General features: G+C 38.5%; 1 protein-coding gene across 2 annotated transcripts in view; it reads right to left on the bottom strand.

Annotated features, from left to right (window-relative positions):
* The window catches only part of AFF4 (ALF transcription elongation factor 4), a 104,309-nt gene that overhangs the window by 18,015 nt on the left and 64,588 nt on the right, over nucleotides 1–21,706 (bottom strand). For both annotated transcript variants that reach the window (XM_066344448.1, XM_066344447.1), the window contains exons 6-13: nucleotides 19,410–19,446; nucleotides 17,436–17,481; nucleotides 14,849–14,903; nucleotides 13,284–13,321; nucleotides 12,997–13,159; nucleotides 11,212–12,126; nucleotides 7,961–8,049; nucleotides 7,121–7,358 (exon numbers count right to left, since the gene is read on the bottom strand). In XM_066344448.1, coding sequence (XP_066200545.1) covers nucleotides 7,121–7,358; nucleotides 7,961–8,049; nucleotides 11,212–12,126; nucleotides 12,997–13,159; nucleotides 13,284–13,321; nucleotides 14,849–14,903; nucleotides 17,436–17,481; nucleotides 19,410–19,446 — 1,581 coding nt within the window. The remainder of the gene's footprint in view (nucleotides 1–7,120; nucleotides 7,359–7,960; nucleotides 8,050–11,211; nucleotides 12,127–12,996; nucleotides 13,160–13,283; nucleotides 13,322–14,848; nucleotides 14,904–17,435; nucleotides 17,482–19,409; nucleotides 19,447–21,706) is intronic.

Below are 21,706 nucleotides of genomic sequence, written 5' to 3'. Positions count from 1 at the left end.
GGCACATACAGGAACAGATCGTTTGTCAATTTGTCTGTCTGTCTCTCCCCCACTCCTTCCTCTCTCTAAAAAATCAATAAAACAGTGCCTGATCTGTGGTGGTGCAGTGGATAAAGCATTGACCTGGAACACTGAGGTCACTGGTTCAAAATCCTGGGCTTGCCTGGTCAAGGCACATATGGGAGTTGACACTTCCTGCTCCTCCCCCCTTTCTCTCTCTCTCATTCTCCCCCCCTCTCTAAAAAATTAAAATCAATAAAACAAAAAAGAAAAATACTACCCACTCAAAAAATTTACTGGTAATTACTGGTCAATGAAAATATCTAACATTTACTATGTGCTTACTACTTTACCAGACACTAAAGTTAAGTACTTAGCACAAACATTAACCCTACAACAACCCTATGAAGTATGTACTGCTATTAGGACAAAATAAAAAGCAGTCAAGGAGCTTTTAAGTGGTCTTCCTGGAATTTGGATTTTAAATCCAAATCTGTCAGATTTCAAAAGCCTAGCCACTTTCTTAACTTGATTCTGCCTCCTATCAACATAGCACTTTATGCCAGAGCTGTGATTGCTTCTCCATCCACCTCTGTCTTCTATAAAATGAATACACTTTCCATAACAATACATCATAAAAAGAATTCATTATACATATCCATGAATGTTTCAACATCAGAAAACCCAGTAATAATTTACTACCAGTGCTTAAAAGCTATTTAAAAGGAATCATGTAACCATTTTCTTTCTTTTCTTGTATAAGCTTTTTAGTTCCACCCATTACAGCTTACTTCAAGAAATGAAAATAAAAAGTCCTGAGATTTGAAAAAACACTAAGCTCTTCACGGTCAAGTCTGTAGGTTTATGAAATGGCATCCTGAATGTATGTTGCAATGTAACATTACTAGGGCAGCTTTCAGACCTATAGTGTCTAACTTTAAATTTATTGAAGGAAAACAGAAGTTTCTGAAACTATAGAAAAAGTTTTTCCAGTTACTTCAATATTTTTTAATTTATTGCTTTGAAAGAGAGGAAGAAAGAGAGAAAAACATCAATTTGCTGTCCCACTTATTGGTTAATTCTTGTATGTGCCCTGACTAGGAAATTGAACCGGAAACCTTGGCTTATCATGACGATATTAACCAGCTGAGCTACCCAGTCAGGGCTTTGGTACACTTTATTACATACAAATTATATATGTAATATATAAAATTACTATGTGTGGTGATGGTTGCTAACTAGACTTATTGTGGTGATCATGTCACAAAATATACATATACTGGATCATTATGTTGTACACCTGAAACTGACATGTTATATATAAAGTATATCTCAATTTTAAAAAAATGATAAAACTACAATAGACAAATCCTATATACTTGTGGAAATAACTGGAGAGTGAAACACATTTCTCTCAGTGAACAATTATAGAACTGACAGTATCAGTCAGCACAGAGGTTTGAAAACATGATTAACCAATTATATAAATCCCCACCCCCAATATATGTAGAATATACCTTATTTTCCTATTTATAAGATGCACCCTTTTCCAAAAATTTGAGGTCTAAAAACTGGATGTGTCTTATACAGTGGCTGTGGCATTTCAAATGCCATAGATGGAGCTAAGGACGAGGCAATATATGAAGACAGTGATTATTATCAGACACAGATGAGGACAAGCTAATGGATAGGAGTTTTGACAGTGATGAGGAGTTGTATAAGTTATATGATGCATAAAACTTGAGTTCAGCCTGACCAGGCGGTGGCGCAGTGGATAGAGCGTCTGACTGGGATGCTAAGGACCCAGGTTCGAGACCCCAAGGTCACCAGCTTGAGCACGGGTTCATCTGGTTTGAGCAAAGTTCACCAGCTTGGACCCAAGGTCGCTGGCTTAAGCAAGGGGTTACTCGGTCTGCTGAAGGCCCACGGTCAAGGCACATATGAGAAAGCAATCAATGAACAACTAAGGTGTTGCAATACGCAACGAAAAACTAATGATTGATGCTTCTCATCTCTCCGTTCCTGTCTGTCTGTCCTTATCTATTCCTCTCTCTGTAAAAAACAAAAACCAAAATCAAAAACTTGAGTTCAATAACTTTATGTAATTTTTTTTTTCCTCCAAATTTTGGGCCCCCAGATTAAGGTGCGTCTTATACATGGGGAAATACGGCACATTCTTTTCAAGAAAATACAGATTAGAAAAATTTTCCAGACAAATCCTAACAAATTTTAAGATTGCTACCATGCAGACCACTCTCCAGTTCCAATGCAATTTAGGTAAAAAGAATAACCAAAAGATAACTAGAAAACCTCTGTTTGGAAACTGAGTAACACACATTTAAATAACTCTTTGGTCAAAGATGAAATCACAATGAAAATTAGAAACATATAAAACTGCATTATAAAAACATTATATAACAAATATTGTATGATGTAGCTAAAGAAGCCTTTAGAAGGAAATATACTGTCTAACTGCTTACACTACAGAAAGAAGGCTTAAAATTAATTTAAAAATTTATGAAGTAGCCATCTCTAAAAGTTAGTAAACAGAACAGCAAAACAAAAAGAATAAGAAAGGAAATTATAAAGGTAAGAGTATAAATTAATGAAGGCCCTGGCTGGTTGTTACAGTGGTAGAATGTGAGCCCAGTGTGTGGATGTCAAAGGTTCAATTCCTGGTCAGGGCACACAGGAGAAGAGACCATCTGTTTCTCTACCCTTCCTCCTCTCTCTTCTCTTCTCTTCTCTTCTCTTCTCTTCTCTTCTCTTCTCTTCTCTTCTCTCTCTTCTCTCTCTCTCTCTCTCTCTCTCTCTCTCTCTCTCTCTCTCTCTCTCTCTCTCTTCCCCTTCCTCAGCCATGGCTCAATTGCTTTTAGCGCATAGGCCCTAGTGCTGAGGATGGTTCCATGGAGCTTCGGCCTCAGGTGCTAAAAATAGCTTGGTGTGATCATGGCCCTAGATGGGTAGAGCATAGGCCCCAGACAGGGTTTGCTGGGTGGAGTCTGGTCGGGGAACATGCGGGAGTCTGTCTCTGTCTCCCCTTGGAAAAGTAATACACATAATGTTATAAATTATTGAAATAGAAAACAAAATAAACTACAGAGAATCAAAAACAAATGCTGTTTTTATAAAAGAGAAGTAAAATTAATAAGCTTCTGATGAGACTGGATCAAGGAAAAAAGAGATGGCAAATAGCTAATATTAAGAATGTAAAAGGAACATAAATAGATGTTATAGAGATCAAAATCATAGTAAGACACTATACTGAACCTGTATGGCATTTTTAAAAATTTGATAATACAAGCAAAAACCTAGAAAAACAAAATAAAAATTACATATAATTTTGGTTTGCCATATTAGTTAATTTTTCTTTATATCAATTATTTTTTTTGTATTTTTCTGAAGCTGGAAACGGGGAAAGACAGTCAGACAGACTCCCACATGCGTCCGACCGGGATCCACCCGGCACACCCACCAGGGGGCGATGCTCTGCCCCTCCGGGGCGTCGCTCTGTTGCAACCAAAGCCACTCTAGCGCCTGGGGCAGAGGCCAAGGAGCCATCCCCAGCGCCTGGGCCATCTTTGCCCCAATGGAGCCTCGCTGCAGGAGGGGGAGAGAGAGACAGAGAGGAAGGAGAGGGGGAGTGGTGAAGAAGCAGATGGGCGCTTCTCCTGTGTGCCCTGGCCGGGAATCGAAGCCAGGACTTCTGCACGCCAGGCCGACTCTCTACCACTGAGCCAACCGGCCAGGGCTAATAGCATATTTTCTAACGAAAGATTTTTCTTTAATAAATCCATATGTAATTATTTATACTGAAAATAGCCAAGACTAACAGTAACAATTTTAACAATTGTAAGTGCTATAAGATCTTGAAGTGAAAGTTATCAGTGCTTCTATTTTATAGTTGGTTGATAACAACAGAGTACCAAAAAACTACATTTGATCCAACAAATTATTTCTGGAGTACCCAATAAAATTAACCCTGGAGAAAACATAAACAAGATACAAATCCTACCAATGGAACAGAATTGAGAGCCCCAAAATAAAACCACATATGTATGGACAAATAATCTTTAACAAAAGAGCCAAAAACATACAATGGAGAATTAAAAGCCTCTTCAATAAATGGTGCTGGGAAAATGAGCCACACAGAAAAGCATGAAACTTGACTACACCTTGTCCCCCCTGCACAAAGATTAATTCAAAATGGATCAAAGACCTAAATATAAGATCTGAAACAATAAATTACATAATAGAAAACATAGGTACTAAACTTATGGATCTTGGCTGTAGAGAATATTTTATGAATTTTATCCCAAAGGTAAGGAAAGTAAAGGCAAAAATAAATGAATGGGACTGTATCAAACTAAAAAGCTTTTGCACGGCAACAAAAACCAACAACAAAACAAAAAGGTAGCCAACTAAATAGGAGATGATATTTACAAACAACAGCTCTGATTAAGGGGTTAATATTCCAAATATATAAAGAACTCACAAAGCTCAGCAATAAACAAGCAAACAATCCAATTAAAAAATGGGAAAAGGACCTGAACAGATACTTCTCTCATGAACACATACAAACAATGAATGACACATGAAAAGATGTTCATCTTCGCTAGCTATTGGAGAAATGCCAATCAAAACTACAATGAGATATCACCTCACACCCATTAGATTGGCTGCTATCAAACTCATACCTGTTAGATTGGCTGCTATCAACAGGACAGGTAATAACAAGTGTTGGAGATGCTGTGGAGAAAAAGGACCCTTGCTCACTGCTAGTGGGAATGTAAACTGGTACAGCCATTATAGAAGACAATATAGTGGTTGCTCAAAAAATTAAGAATAGGGCCCTGGCTGGAGGCTCGTGGATAGAGCGATGGCACATATATACAATACAACCATAAGAAATGATGACATATTATTGCCAGTTATGGTAACATGGATGGACCTTGAGAACATACTGAGTGAAGTAAGTAAATCAGAAAAAGCTAAGAACTGTATGATTTCACACACAGGTGGGATATAAAACTGAGACTCATGGACATAGATAAAAGTGAAATCAACAGTTTAAATGCTATAGAAATGTTTACTTGAAACCTATACTCTTATTGATCAATGTCAACCCAATAAATTTAATTTTTAAAAAAAGATACAAATCTTGCTTTTAAGAAGCTGATAAACTGATAAGGAAGAGACACACAGGCAGTGAGTTTTACCTATGAGATAATATATATAAGCCAAATAAGCAGGTAAGCTTATTCAATGAGTGCTTTAAAAAAAATAAAAAAGATAATAGGTTTTAAGAAATAAGCATATAGGCCTCAAAATCCTATACTTAAAGCAGAGGTCTCAAACTCGCGGCCCGCCGAACAATTTTGTGCAGCCCGCAGACTAATCCACGAACTACAGTTTCTGGTCGTTTTGTGACACTGAAAAGTGTTGCGAAACAGTTGCCTTTTGTAGACCTAGTGCGGCCGCCGAACGGCTGTGATCTTGCTCTGCGGCCCACATGCTGAGTTGAGTTTGAGACCCCTGACTTAAAGGATACTAGGACTCTCTAAACTACTACAGGCCCTGGCCAGTTAGCTCAGTGGTCAAGTATTGGCCCAGCATGTGGATCTCCCAGGTTCGATTTCCTGTCAGGACATACAGGAGAAGCATCCATCTGCTTCTCCATTCCTTCCCCTCTCACCTCTCTCTCTCTTTCTTCTCCTGCAGCCATGGCTTGAATAAACAAAAACAAACAAACAAACAAACAAACTACTACAGAAGAGTGCCCAGCTGGAAAAATGGCCTTCTGAATATCTCCATTTGAGATGTGGTACATACACATTTAAAATTTCCTCAATTTAAAAGACTTAATTGCCTTAGTCTGATTTTTCAACTATCAAACCTTTGCTTAATTAAGTTAAAAGTAATAATCCAGTAAATTATATTCTTCAAAAGCTAGGTATTTGGTAAATTTTCTTAATTTTGTCAGTGAGTTTGCTCCTGGATCAAAACAATTTAGAAAGCAATGTAAATAACGTGGTAAAACAATTCCATCCATCTACATAAAGAATATCCCTAGCCCTGGCAGGTTGGTTCAGTGGAAAGAGTGTCGGCCAGCATATGGACATATGGCTAACCGGGTTCTATCCCCGGTCAGGGCACACATGAGAAGCGACTGTCAGCTTCTCTTCCTCTCCCACTCTCACTTCTCATCCTCCTCCCCTCTTGCAGCCATTGGCTCAACTGGTTTGAGCATCAGGCCCAGGTGTTGAGAATAGCTTGGAAGGTCCAAGCGTCAGCCATAGATGGGGGTTGTAGGGTGGATCCCAGTCTGGGCGCATGTGGGAGACTGTCCCATGATCTCCCCTCCTCTCATATGATCATGCTCTAGGAATAATTCCAGTGTTAGCTCAGTTAAAGAATATTTTTTCTTCATAAATCAAAGACAAATGGTTGCTTTGTCACTTTACATAATATAATTTGCTTATAAAATTCAATTTTAAAAAATTCAAAGCCAATTTCAAACCATAGAGAAGCAACTGGAGCTATTTATGATTAAATCATAGTACATAAACTGTTTTTCCACAACCAACTTTTTCAATTATGGGTTTCTATTTTAATTCCTAGGCATGTGTCCAGCTGACTTGCTGCTTTCTTGGTCTCAGATAAATGCATAAGTTTATTACCAAGAACATAACATTTTGAGCATAAAAATGCACAGGCCTATAAATTTAATGAGATGTTTACAGAATTTTTTTTTTCTTTTTTTTGTGGCAGAGACAGAGTCAGAGAGAAGGACAGACAGGAAGGGAGAGATGAGAAACATCAATTCTTTGTTGCAGCACCTTAGTTGTTCGTTGATTGACTTCTCATATGTGCCTTGACCAGGGGGCTACAGCAGACCGAGTGACCCCTTGCTCAAGCCAGCAACCTTGGGCTCAAGCTGGTGAACCTGGCTCAAACCAGATGAGCCCGCGCTCAAGCTGGCGACCTCAGAATCTTGAACCCGGGTCTTCCATATCCCAGTCGACACTGCACTACTGCCTGGTCAGGCTGTTCACAGAATTTTTAAAGTCACATGGCAATGAGACTGATTTTCAAAAGACTCGGGCTCCCAGTGTCTTACCTTGACCTCTTTAGAGCTACTAGAAGTCTTCCCTTCAGTTTTTTTCTGCTTTGATGTGGAGGAGCTGTTTTTGCTGCTGCCACTATTCTCCTTGTTGCTATTACTTGACTTCAAGGACGAAGACTGACTAATAGTCCTCTTCCGAGAGCTATGCTCTGTTTTTGGATCTTTTGAAGGAACAGGCCCCGCAGGAGAAGGTAACAAATCTTTTTCTTTCGCCACACACTGCTTAGATGACCTGCCAAACCAAACAAATGCCCTCATTTCTTCACACAGTCATGGAGGAACAGAGTTTTCTTATTTTTCTTTGCTTGCTTTCAAGACAAATTTATTTTTCCCTATGAGATTACTAGGACACATGATTTCTGCAAAACGAAACTATAAATTGCACAAAGGCATGCATCTTTGTCTGGCTTTTCCCCAGCATGGTTGTGTACTCAGTGCCAAACCCTTGGTCGGCCATAAAACAAGTATATGATAAATACTGGTTGAATAACCAAACAAAAAGATGAAAGGTGAGTGAAGATACTAATGCTCATAAATGAGTAGTCTCTTGTAAGTTACGAATAAACTTGTCATCTAGCCAGAAAGCCTCACTTTAAATTCTTATCATATCATATATTCACCCCTACTCCACTAAAAGAAAATCAGAGGAAAAAGTAACTTAACCCTAAATGCTTTCCATCCATACCAGCTCAAAGCCAAAACTCCCACTATTTGGTATATGTATGTGCATACACATATATACTAAAAGGAACATTCTAAGAACAGGTTATAAAGTACCCAACAGCAAATGACATGCATATATTAACACACATGTAACATGTTTTGGGAACATACTCTCTGTTATTGGATGGCTTGTGGCCTACTGAATTCTTGTCCTCTGTTTTGGGTTTCTTGCTCTCATTGGCTCGGTTATCATCTTCATTCTGGATGAAAAACAAAAAGAGCTGCTAGGTTTAACTTTATTCATCTAATTTTAGTTCCCAGAACTAGTCACTCCCAAAGTCTATCCCTGATAGACTTCAGCAGGAAGACAAATGTAAAATTTAAGAATTCATCTAAACAATGTTCACTGAATTAGGTTTTAAGGCTTAGGATAACTCTCTCATTTTAGATAAAAAGAGCCCAAATATTAAAGTTCCTGTAGTCTTTTAGACGACATCTTTATAGACTAATGATTTCAAGGGGCAGGGAGTAAAATTATAAGGACATAATGATTAACATATCATCAGATTCACTATTTTAAAAGTGCACAGTTCAATGGCTTTTAGCATACCCAAAGAGTTGTGCAATCATTATCACAACCAATGTTAGAACATTTTCATCATCTCAAAAAGACACCCTGTACTCATTAGCAGTCACTTCCCACTGTCTCCACCCCCAGACACTAGCAATCATTAATCTACATATTTTGTCTTTATAAATTTGCCTATCCTAGACATTTCATATAAATGGAATCATGTAATATTGGCGGCATTCTGTGTCTGGCTCTCTTCACATAGCAAAACATTTTTAAGGTTCATCTATATTGTATCAGTACTTCATTCCTTTCTATGGCTAAATATACTCCATTATATATATAAACCACTTGTATTTATCATTTGTCAGCTGATGGCCATTGTGGTTGTTCTCCACCTTTTAGCTAACGTGAATAATATTGCTCAGAACATTCAAATATCAGTTGTTGTGTAGACATGTTTTCATTTCTCTTGGGTATGTATATGAAAAGGTGGAATTACTGAGACATAAAATAACCCTGTGCTATGGGAGTTGATGCTTCCTGCTCCTCCCCTCCCTCTCTCCCCCCTTCTCTAAAATGAATGAATAAAATCTTTAATAAAAAAAATAAATAAATAAATAAAAATAATAATAACCCTGTGCATAACTTTTTGAGGAGCTACCAAACTGTTTCAAAGATGCTACATCATTTTACATTCTCACCAGCACTGTTTGAAAATTCCAAATTCTCCACATCTTCAACATTTGTTACTATTCATCTTTTTTATTATAAGCCAAGCTTAACGATTTTTGAAAACCAATTTTCGCTAAACAAAAGCTATGGGTGCATCTACAATTGCCAAAGCTACTTCCCTGGGTGAATCTAAGTTTTCCTATTTAATATTTGCTTTAAATATCAAGGCACAAGACTACACACATTCTAACATAACAAAAGGGTCCATTCGCCACACCAGCAATTTTCAACTGGTGTGCCACAAGAATTTTTAAAACATGCAATACCTGACTATTTAGTCAGAGGCACTGACCTCTTTTCCCTTAGATTGTCAAATAAAAAAATGAACAACCAACACAATAGCCATCTGGTGTGAATGGATCAAAATTATACTTTTTTTTAATCATATCAACAAAAAATATATTTTTTGGTATGTTAGAGAGTTCTGGTTATTAGTTTATTTGTGCCATGAGATGAAAAAAGTTGAAAATCACTGCCCTACGCAAATGACTAAAGATGAACACAGGAAAACATGAGAATAAGAAATGGACATCCCCATTGCCTTTGGCTGGGTCTCCCCTCAGTGTCATCTCCTTTATCTTTAGGAATTACCTGACACTTAATTTTACCAAAGCCACCAAGCTCAAAAATCATCACCAAGTGAAAAATACATCCTGGTGCTATATATTTTTAAAAAATCAAACTCTGACTTACAAATACTGATATAGAAAACTTGGGAAGAATATATACCAGTGAGCCGTAAGGGAGGGAGAAATATGGGGCACTTCTTTTAGAGGACAGGGATGTTTTCTTATAAGTAGTATCTTTTTAAACAGAAGAATAAAAAGGACCTTCATTTTCTCTTTTATATATTATTTTAAACATTTGAAAATCTTATAAAGAACATGTAATACTTGTTAAGCACAAAAGGACCATCTTTTTATTCCATACCTTAGTTTTCTAAGGAGCAGAGACTATCATATATAAGCTCTTATTTCATGTAATTCTATGAATTAAGTCCCATAACCACATCCAACAATCCAAGGCTGTGGGCTACAGTAAGCCCTAAATAGCTTACTGGTTGAATCAAGCATCCCTGTACTACAATAGTGGAAAGTCACTAGCTATAGCACTGAAATCATGAAATAAGCTTCAGTTTTCTAGACATTCATGTTTTAAAATATATTCAACTTATGAAGATACAAAAAGAGAGATATTATTATTCTAGTTATTCCAAATATACCTCATCATCTGCACATAATACTGTATGGGAGGGAAAACGTCTGACTCACTTCATTTTAAGAAAATGATACATATCCTCTTGTACCCCTATGTGAAATCCCAAGGTCAACTGGGATTGGAGTTTTGTTCGATATTCTTCAAAACAGATTATTAAAATTTACTTTGCTCTAAAAATTCCTCACTTAAAACTAAAAAGATCAAGCTGTTTTTGTCAAAGAATTTCTATCTAAATATGTAAGTTATTCAGCTCTTCCCATTTTATGTCTATTATCCTCCAATTATGGACATCTAATGAGTTTTCACATTTCCTGGGTCTAAGAAAAGGCTTTATTTCTAAATCCAAATAATCTGGGAAGTATTGAGAAATGAGAGCTGGCTATGTGCCAGCAGATGTGGGTGTTCGAAATGGAAAGAGCTGGGCCTAGTTATGTACAGTAGTTTGGACAAATTCTTAAGGACTTGTCAAACTCGATGAGCCAGCTTTTTAGCTGGAATTAATAATTTAAAAGTGTGATTTGGTCTGGGTATGAGAGAAAAATCTGACAACCAGAGCGTACATATCCCAACTAAAGACATTTCATATCAAAAGTTGGAGAGTGAGCGCTGTGAAGGTTAGTTTGCAACCTCTGCTTCACTCGCACCGCTGTACTGGCTGACACACTGAACAGAAGCACTGGCTCATCTGGGATGGACAGAAACTATGCTGCTTTACCAAAGGAGAAAGGCAGAGCCACAGTGGTCCTTAGGCGACTGTTCTGTCTGTAACCTCAACTGAGCCTTGGGCTCACCCTCTATTTCCCTCATAGTTATGACTCAACTAGTTATTTTTTATTTAGATTTCCACTGCATTTTAGATTGTTTAAAAACAAAAACAACCACAAAACCATTTACAAACCTTATGTTTCCTCTTGCCTTTGTTGGAAACTTTTTCTGAGGCTTGTTTCTGAGCCTCTCTTGTGTGCTTCTCTGGCACATTTTTCTTTTCTCCCTTGGGTGGCTCTGTTTCTTTGTAAGGCTTTCCTGGTATTCTAGTCAAGAGATTCAGGTCAATCTTCACAATAAGTGGATACCTGTCATCAGGCTCACTAAGAGGTGAAAGAAGTTCCTTCTCTTCCATAGGAGAGAACATTCGTTGCCGAAAAAGGCTATCTTCTTCCTCCACTGAGGAGGGTTTAATGGGAGTCCTATTACTCTCAGGGTACTTAGGAGTTTGTGAGGAAGGAGGAAGGCTCTCGCTTTCATCTGAATCTGAGGATGAGGTATCTGTTTCTATGATTTCCCTTGATTTCTGGGAAGATTTACTTGTTGACCTGTATTTCTTTTTCTCTGAAGGGCGAGGGGAAGATTTGGATTCTTTTTTGATGTTGGGTTTCCTCGAGCCTTTGGTGGCTGCTTTGTGTCTGCTGGAGGGCATGCTGGTAGCCATGTCAATGGGGGTCTCACTTTCTATCTTTAAGCCTCCACGGGGCTCTTCAGCAGCTGCCTTCTCAGCCTTTTTGGGTTGTTTTTTGCCTACAGTTCTCCTCTGTGTCGTACTGTCACTCTGTGCAGGAGACTTCTGCCTCCCACGTCCACTTTCTGATCCCTTTTGGGCAGTTTTGGAGTCTCGTCCAGGAGCAATGGAACTCGTTTCTTTAGGTCCAACTGGATCAGTGTAGCTATTACCAGCGCCCTGCTCTCGGCCTTCCTTTTTATAGCCTTGAGATGATGGGATGTTACTGTCCACAGAAGAAGCTGGTGACACTTTATGTGGATTTACTTTATTCAACCAATTATCAAGTTGCCATTTATTTGTTGGTGGTGGTTCAGGCTGAAAGAAAGAGAAATAAGCACACTTTTTTCAACATCAAAGCTTTTCGGCCCTGGCTGGTGGCTCAGTGGATAGAGTGTCAGCCTGGTGTGTGGATGTCCCAGATTTGATTCCCAGTCAGGGCACACATGGGAAGCAACCATCTGCTTCTCTCCCCCTCCCTCTTCTCTCTCTCTCTATTCTCCACCCACAGCCAGTGAATCAACTGGTTCGAGCATTGGCCCCAGGCGCTAAGGATAGCTTGGCTGATTCGAACACATCAGCCTCAGGCACTAAAAATAGCTCGGTTGATTTGAGCATTGGCCCAAGAAAGGGGTTGCTGGATGAATCCTAGTCAGAGCACATGTAGGGATTTATCTTACTATATCCTCTCCTCTCACTTAAAACAAACAAAAAAACTAAAGCTTTCTCCCTTCTTTACAGTCTCAGGAACAGGAAAAACACAATGCCCAACTCCACAAAGGTATTTGTTTTTAATATTCTGACAGAACCAAAGCAAAGGACTAAATATTAACTATTAGCTCTAATGACTTGAATGAGAAAATAAGCTTAATGTTATATATGGCTTACATATTGAATATTCCTGTCAGGAATCCATCTTCAAAGGCACAATTTTAAAATACCATTTAGTAAACAAATGGTGTAGGTACCAACAGAGATTTTTAATCAGGTAGCTCTTACCCTTGACCAAATGTTTGTTCAAATAAGAAAACCAAAGTACCTAGGTTTCTTCCAAGATACATGATCAGTTTCTTTTTGTTAGAATGTGTAACCTTCGTTCTTTCACCTTTTATATTTGAATCATGTTTCAACTGGCCACCACCAGGGCATCTGAGTGGGCCTATGGAAGTACCCCTGCCTGCCTCTCACCTCCGGAGATGCACTCTGAGATGGCTCGTTGGCCTCACTGTCACTGGAACTACTTTCACTCTCTGAGTCAGATCCAGAGCTGCTTTCAGATCCACTGTGGCTGCTAGAATCATCCCTGGAGTTATCTGCTCCTTCACTATTACGGTGTGAAGGTTCAGAGTTACTAAAAGAGATAAAACAGAAATAACCAAAGGATGCTTTCTGGGGGGTCTTTTTGTTTTCTTTTTTTTTTTAAATGACAACATTCAAATCTAGCAACCAATTTTAAGAAATAAAAGAATGACTACCTTCCCGGTGTATTCCTTGGCATTGTCTTATCACAATCCTAAAATTAAGACATGAGAAGAAATCCATGAATGAATAAATAGCACCCTATCTGCTTAATGTAAACAAGATCTGGTAATATCTGAACAATTCATAGAAAAACTGGTTTCTCTAGTGTATGTATCAATGTTTACTTAACACTTACAACCTACTGTTTTAACCTAAAGAATAACTAATTGTCGGGATAAAATGAAAAACTTTGTTAATATATAGTTCTAGTCAATAACCTCATGTATCATGAGTATGTTCTGATTCATAGCATTAATGAAAAGCCAATTTTTTAAAAATAGAACAGAAAATGGAGGTTTAACCTTTGAGTAGTGAGTTTTTTTCATGCTCGCTGACCCCGGGGAGTGAGGTGGGTTTTTTTGTTTGTTTTTTCCAAAAAATGATATTAGTGGTCCTGGCCGGTTGGCTCAGTGGTAGCGCATCGGCCCAGCGTGTGCAAGTCCTGGGTTCGATTCTCAGCCAGGGCACACAGGAGAAGCGCCCATCTGCTTCTGCACCCTTCCCCCTCTCCTTTCTCTCTGTCTCTCTCATCCCCTCCCACAGCCAAGAATCCATTGGAGCAAGGTTGGCCCGGATGCTGAGGATGGCTCCATGGCCTCCACCTTAGGCGCTAGTATGGCTCCAGTTGCAACAGAGCTACACCCCAGATGGGCAGAACATCGCTCCCTGGTGGACATGCCAGGTGGATCCCAGTTGGGCACATGTAGGAGTCTGTCTCTCTGCCTCCCTGCTTCTCACTTCAGAAAAATACAAAAAAAAAAAAAAAAAGGAGAAAAAGAAAAGAATTTAGTTCCAGTTAGTTTTATTAACTTAAAATCATCTTTGTTTGATAACCAATTTATGGAAACAAGAAGTACATTTGCTTTATTTATTTATTTATTTATTTTTTGTATTTTTCTGAAGCTGGAAACGGGGAGACAGTCAGACAGACTCCCGCATGTGCCCGACCGGGATCCACCCAGCACGCCCACCAGGGGGCGATGCTCTGCCCATCCGGGGTGTCGCTCTGTCGCGACCAGAGCCACTCTAGTGCCTGGGGCAGAGGCCAAGGAGCCATCCCCAGCGCCCGGGCCATCTTTTGCTCCAATGGAGCCTTGGCTGCAGGAGGGGAAGAGAGAGACAGAGAGGAAGGAGAGGGCGAGGGGTGGAGAAGCAGATGGGCGCCTCTCCTGTGTGCCCTGGCTGGGAATCGAACCCGGGACTTTTGCATGCCAGGCCGACGCTTTACCACTGAGCCAACCGGCCAGGGCCTACATTTGCTTTTTTTAATATTGCCTTATACATTTTTAAAATAAATTAATTGTACTCTGGATGGTCAGGAGGCACGAGGATGTACGGGAACATTCATACTACTCAAAGGGTTAAACAGAGCAGACAACTAAAACATTCCAATGTTAGAAAGCAGGAATTAACTTATTTTAAACCACTGATCATAAATGTATCTTCAATTATAATCTTCTAAGAAATAATGGAAAATGCTGTATGAGACTGGCAAAGTCGTGCAGTAGTACACACAGACCTGCTCCCCATCACTGTCTTCGCTGCTGCTTAACTTCAAGTCATCTTTTAACATACTGGAGAAAAAGGCAGAAAAGATGATTATTTTTGGAAAACAGTTTATCATGGTATACCAGAGTATTCACTACTAAGAATTCTAGAAATCATCACAGTGGTAGCCAAAGATTCAAGTGAAAAACAAAAAGGAATGAGTAATTCTTATTCTGTCTGGTTTGGTTCACATCCAGAGTAAAAACTGAGAAATAAGTAATTTGAAATTTCAGAAACTAACTTTTCCAAAGTAAAATATTCATCTCTATTTTCTAATTAAACAAAAGCCACCTTCTAGACACTCTTATACTCACTTCTGTTATGTCTAATTTTTCTCTAATTGCACACATACACTTTTATTCATTATTAAAACAAATTATCATACTCATACCCAACAGTCCCCTAGAGAGACAGAACTCCTAAAAAGAAGGAAGGTAAAAATGAAAGCATCAGCAATTCTCTTTCATTGTCCCCAGTGTTCCACAAGGAGATTTGTATAACTGGGTATTGTGAAAACAGAACACAAGGTCCAAGTTCTGGTTCATAAATGCCTCACTATGAAAGAAGAGTGTCATGTATAGAAGCAACAAGTATGGGTAAGAAACTTGGCTATACCACAGAAATGACCAAGTATGTATTAAAACTAAACTCCACTTTCCAAATCTTCCTTGATCAAAATTCAAATCAATTTAAAAAACAGAAAGACATTTTTCTTAAGGCTATAAAATCAAAACTAAAATAAAAATCTGAGTAACAGATTATAAATACTCCTTTGCCTTTTTATAGGAGAAGAAAAATATAAAGTTTAGAAAGAACTACAGTTAGAAAAGTTTTATTTCTTATTACTAGTAGTTTCTTTACTTTTCTTCTTAAAACTTCATTGACAGTCTCCGATCAGTGGGAGGGAGATCTTATTTCACTCTAATAACTACTCACATTTTCTCCTTCAAGTTTAATATGAGTTTCTAAATCTGACCCCACATTTAGATTATCACATAAAACATCACATAGAAACAAAGTAACCATATGATTATAGAATTATAAAGTGTTTTGAGGCCCGCTCAATTAAGTGGGATAGAAAAAAAAAAGCTTTCTTTTGGACAGAGCTTAGTGCATCTCTGTGAATATCTGTAAGCTAATAACTTACTCTGTATTTCCTCAGCCCTTGTGATTTAATAATGCAGCTCAGTGAACCTGTTTACACATGTGAATATGTCAGCACTTTTATCAGACTATGCCAGGTACTGCCTGCTTTCTCCTCAGCAGCCAGAGTAATATCCACATAAACGTAGGCTTCCAATAGTTCTTTGCATATGGAAAAATATGATAAAGAGGAATATAATTTGATTTCTTCAGCAGTGAAGTCAGACTTGTTGCATTCACATCTTTTCATTCTCACACAGGTCTCCCTATGGTCACCTGAAGAGGCTATGATTATTAGTACAGACTGTGGTTAACGCAGAGTGCTGACACTATTTCCGGCCACAATTTCTTCAGAACTCTTTTATTCACTAAGATGACTTGCTGTCTCAGGAACTCAGGAGTTCATTCTTTAGCCTGGAATTTATTATCATCTAATATACTACCCAATCAAACTTTGACATATACTGCAGTTTCTACCTACATAATAAAAGTAGGGAAACAATAAGAGTACAAACTGCATTGCTTTAATATTATACATTTTAGTGGTTAAATGGAGGGCCTACTAAGAAGAATCCTGTCTTTTTTAATGTCTTCTTTATTAAAAATAAATTATCAACACATGACACAAACACACACATCCTTGAGAGGGGAAAAAAACACTATGATCTCAAAGCAGAGGTAAGTAAACTACGGCCCAAAAGCAAAATTCAGACCATCATCTACTTGTAAAGAAAGTTTTATGGGAACACAGCCATGAATGATGGCCATGGACACCCATGGTCTGTGGCAGCTCACATGCTACAATGGCAGAGCTAAAGAGCTGGGACAGAAATCATCTGGACCCTAAAGCCTAAATATTTCACTGTCTTGCCCTTTGCATAAAAGTATGCCTACCTCAGCCTGACCTGTGGTGGAGGAGTGGATCAAGAGTCAACTTGGGGCCCGGCCTGTGGTGGGGCAGTGGATAAAGCATCAACCTGGAAACGCTGAGGTTGCCGGTTCAAAACCCTGGGCTTGCCTGGTCAAGGCACATATGGGAGTTGATGCTTCTTGCTCCTTCCCCCTTCTCTCTCTCTCTCTCTCCTCTCTATAATGAATAAATAAAATCTTAAAAAAAAAAAAGTCAACTTGGAATGCTGAGGTTGCCAGTTTGAAACCCTGGACTTGCCCAGTCAAGGCACATATGACAAGCAACAAGCAAGCAATAAACAATTAAAGTGAAGCAACTATGAGTCAATATTTCTCACTTGCCCTGCTCCTCTCTCTGTAAAATGAAATTTTTTAAAAACTATGCATATCTCTGTCTTAAAAGATTAAGTACATATTTCAAAGCATTATTCTAAATATCCAGACACTACGTGTAGACATTTAGCAAAAAAGACAAACTTTATTAAACTTTTAAGCAATAAACTTACGATTTAGACTGATGCCCATTTGAGGTTTTAGAAGGATTGTATCTTTCTAGAATAAAAAGAATGTAGAAATTAGGAACTGAAAAGGGCTATTTAGACTGTAAAATAGCTATCACTGTACCTTCAAGGAAATACAAATCAAAACAAGATATAACTCTTCATTAAGTTTGTAACACTTCAAAAGTCCAATAATACAAGTATGAGATACTGGTGGAAATAAGCACACTCATGTGCTGTTGGTAGAACTATAAACTCATGCAATCTTCTTGAAGGACAATCTGGTAAAATTATCTAATCAATACTATTAAATACACATATCCACTAACTTAGCAATAATAATATAAGAAATTAGTCTTACATGTACATCTGGAGGAAGACACAAATATAAACACACACACACACACACACACACACACACACACACACACACACATGGATGATGTTTATTACAGTATAGCTTAATAGCAAAATCTGGAAACAAATGTCCACTGAGAGAGGACCAGCTAAACAAATTATGGTACTTTCATATAGTATAACACAATTTTAATGCTAAAAATAATGAGCTTGAGCATTATACTGATACAAAAATGCTATAAAATAAAGTGAACAACACAGATAAAGAGTAGGTTCAGCTTATGATCCCATTTGCCAATAGTTAGCTTTGGGGAGATAGAATGGAGTTCAAGGGTAGAAGTAAGAATGAGACAGTCTTAAAAGATTTTAAGAGAAAAAATGTAAGCTCTCTGGTCTATAACTAGCTAGTTTCTGCATATTCACAATGTCAGGTCCCTTTTTCCTATAATTACAACTTTAATGCAGAAGAAATGGATATACAGGTAAAGTTTGTTAACTTTTAAAGGGATATTCTTTTAGTTTAGTCTTTAAGATCACTAAAGGTAACATGCTAAGTATCAAAAAGTTCCATATTTTTATCTCCCTAAATAGCTTATTACTAGTATTGCTCTTGGCAAATAAAATATTTGTTCTGTAACGACAAAGCTATATAGTGAAGCCTAGACATTTGCAACAGCTCCTGGTCTTACTGCCAACATTACCACTACCCATTCCTACAGCCATCAGGCTTTGGGACCATGCTTGAATTCCCTAAGGCTATTTTCCCCTCACGGTCCTCCGAGAGGCCAAGAGACTGGAGGTGGAGAAGGGTTATGTAGCAGACAACAGAGTTTCTTCCCAGAACAAGAGAATAAATAAAAAAATATGAAAAGAAGAGTCATTGTAAGTAACAGTGACCTCTTCTTACCTGGAGTTTCACTATCATAGAACCAAGTATCTTCTTGAAGGAAATGGAAAGACAGAATGATTCTTGGGTTTATAGGGTTCCAAACAAGTTGAATTCATGAACCTTGTAGTTCAAATGCTTAGTAATAAAAATAGTTGGGGTTTTTTTGTTATTTTTTTTTTTTTGTATTTTTCTGAAGCTGGAAACAGGGAGAGACAGTCAGACAGACTCCCGCATGCGCCCGACCGGGATCCACCCGGCATGCAAATCAGGGGCGAAGCTCTGCCCACCAGGGGGCGATGCTCTGCCCCTCCTGGGCATCGCTCTGTTGTGACTAGAGCCACTCTAGCGCCTGGGGCAGAGGCCAAGGAACCATCCCCAGCGCCCGGGCCATCTTTTGCTCCAATGGAGCCTTGGCTGCGGGAGGGGAAGAGAGAGACAGAGAGGAAGGAGAGGGGGAGGGGTGGAGAAGCAGATGGGCGCTTCTCCTGTGTGCCCTGGCCGGGAATCGAACCCGGGACTTCTGCACGCCAGGCCGACGCTCTACCACTGAACCAACCGGCCAGGGCCTAAAAATAGTTTTGATATTCAATAATCTCTGATTGTTCATTAAGAATATCAAGATTCAGTCAACACTACTAATCATAAAAACTGAAATAAGACATGCAAAAAATTACTAAAGCAATATATGATGGGATCATGAGAAATGAATGCTCAAGAAAAAAAGAAATACTTACTTTGTTCTCCAGAGCCAAAGTTGGACTGCTGAGACTCCTAAAATAAATGGGATATACATTATGTAGTAACATTAAGTAAAAAAGTTTAATTAGCAAATGCTTCAAATTAAATTATTCAATTTCATCTAATTCAATGAAGATTATGCTGAGTTCCTAAGAATACATAAAAGAAACACAAAAGAACGTAATGATCCCATCTGGTCAGTCTCAGCAATTTTGCAGTCGTGATGGACTTTCTCCGAGCTTAATACAAAAAGCAAACAATGACCAAGCAGCCTCTCTTTATCCTTCCTTTCTTTTCAGCAGCAACCATGGTACTTATATCCTAATTTAGAGCCCTGAAAAGCAAATGATTTAAATTTAAGATTCTTGGTCTTAAGAAATGTATAATTTTTTTTTAAAAAGGTAATACCCAAAACTGTATATACTAGGATGAAAATAGATGTACAACCTATACAATCTCAAAATCTATCACTTTTATGGGCAAAAAAACCCTACACATTATTTCCATGTCATTTTACTCCCTTCCTCTCTCTGCTCCCAGAATCTTAAAATTAGCAACTTGAAGAAAGTCACATAATTCTTCACAAGCCCTATACTAGCACAGTGCCTGGTACTCAAGAAGCACCAGTAAAAAGAAGCCAAATAACACTGTCAGTGAAACATGACTTACCAAACTCAGCCTTCATGATGAGAATAGCTGTTTTACATGTGTAAATTGTCCATTTTTTCTAGATGAAGTCTGTGGTACTAAATGTAGTACTAAAATCACACAAAAATTCCCTAATGGCATACTTAAAAATAAGCACAATCTTCCTTTAATTATCTGTGAAAGAGAAATCCAAACAGTATGAAAGCTAAAATATACCTTTGCTATTTAAAAAGATTATAAACCTACATTTGTGGTCAAATGATATTCAACAAGGGTGCCAAGACCACCCAATGGGGAAAGAATAGCCTTTTCAATAAATAATGCTGGGACAACTGATCAGCCATATGCAAAAGAATGAAGTAGAGTGCTTACTTCAGACAATATAAAAAATTAAACTGAACCAAAGACCTAAATTTAAGAGCTAAAACTGCAAGACTCAGAAGAAAATGTAGTGTCAAATCTTTTTTTTTTTTTTTTTTTTACAGAGAGAGGGATAGATAGGGACAGACAGGAACAGAGAGAGATGAGAAGCATCAATCATCAGTTTTTCGTTGCGACACCTTAGTTGTTCATTGATTGCTTTCTCATATGTGCCTTGACCGTGGGGCTACAGCAGACAGAGTAACCCCTTGCTCAAGCCAGCAACCTTGGGTCCAAGCTGGTGAGCTTTGCTCAAACCAGATGAGCCCGCGCTCAAGCTGGTGACTTTGGGGTCTCGAACCTGGGTCCTCCACATCCCAGTCCGATGTTCTATCCACTGCGCCACCGCCTGGTCAGGCAAAAAATGTAGTGCCAAATCTTTTTTTTTTTTTTAATTCATTTTACAGAGGAGAGGGAGAGAGGAGAGACAGAGAGAGAGAAGGGGGGAGGAGCTGGAAGCTTCAACTCCCATATGTGCCTTGACCAGGCAAGCCCAGGGTTTTGAACCGGCGACCTCAGCATTTCCAGGTCGACGCTTCATCCACTGCGCTACCACAGGTCAGGCTACCAAATCTTAATGACCTTGGATTTGGCAAAGAATTCTTAGGTATGACACTGAAAGCACAAGACAGAAAATGAACAAACAGATAAATTAGACTTCATCAAAATTAAGAACTTTTCGGATGAATCAAAGAATACCATCAAGAAAATGTAAAGACAACCCTAAGAATGACAAAATATTTGCACATCATATGTCTGATGAAACTCATACCACTTAATAAAAATACAAATAACCCAACTCTCTTGGGTCTTTGCTTCCAAGACGACCAAGAAAAAAAGAAACAAAGGTTGTGTCGAGAAAGGCCACAGTCATGTGCAGCCTATTTGCTGCATCACCTGTACTGATGTGTGCTCAAAGACCAGGCTGCTAAGAAGTTCTTCATTCCAAACACAGTTGAGGCTGTAACCATTAAATTTCTGAAGCAAGTATCTTTGACGCCTATGTGCTTCTCAAGCTACACATGAAATTACATTACTATGTGAGTTGTGCTATTCACAGCACAGTGGTCAGGAATCATTCTCATAAAATCTGGAAGGACCACAGCCCTTGCCTCAATTTAGACCTGCAGGAGGTACTGCCGACAATCTCCACTAAAGCCCATGGTAAGAAGCTAAGTCCTTAAGGACTGCAGAAAAAGTTCTCTGGAAAAAAATAAAATGGAAA

This window comes from Saccopteryx leptura, chromosome 6 (genome assembly GCF_036850995.1).
Source record: "Saccopteryx leptura isolate mSacLep1 chromosome 6, mSacLep1_pri_phased_curated, whole genome shotgun sequence".
NCBI lineage: Eukaryota > Metazoa > Chordata > Mammalia > Chiroptera > Emballonuridae > Saccopteryx > Saccopteryx leptura.
This window is presented reverse-complemented; position numbering and strand designations above follow the sequence as displayed.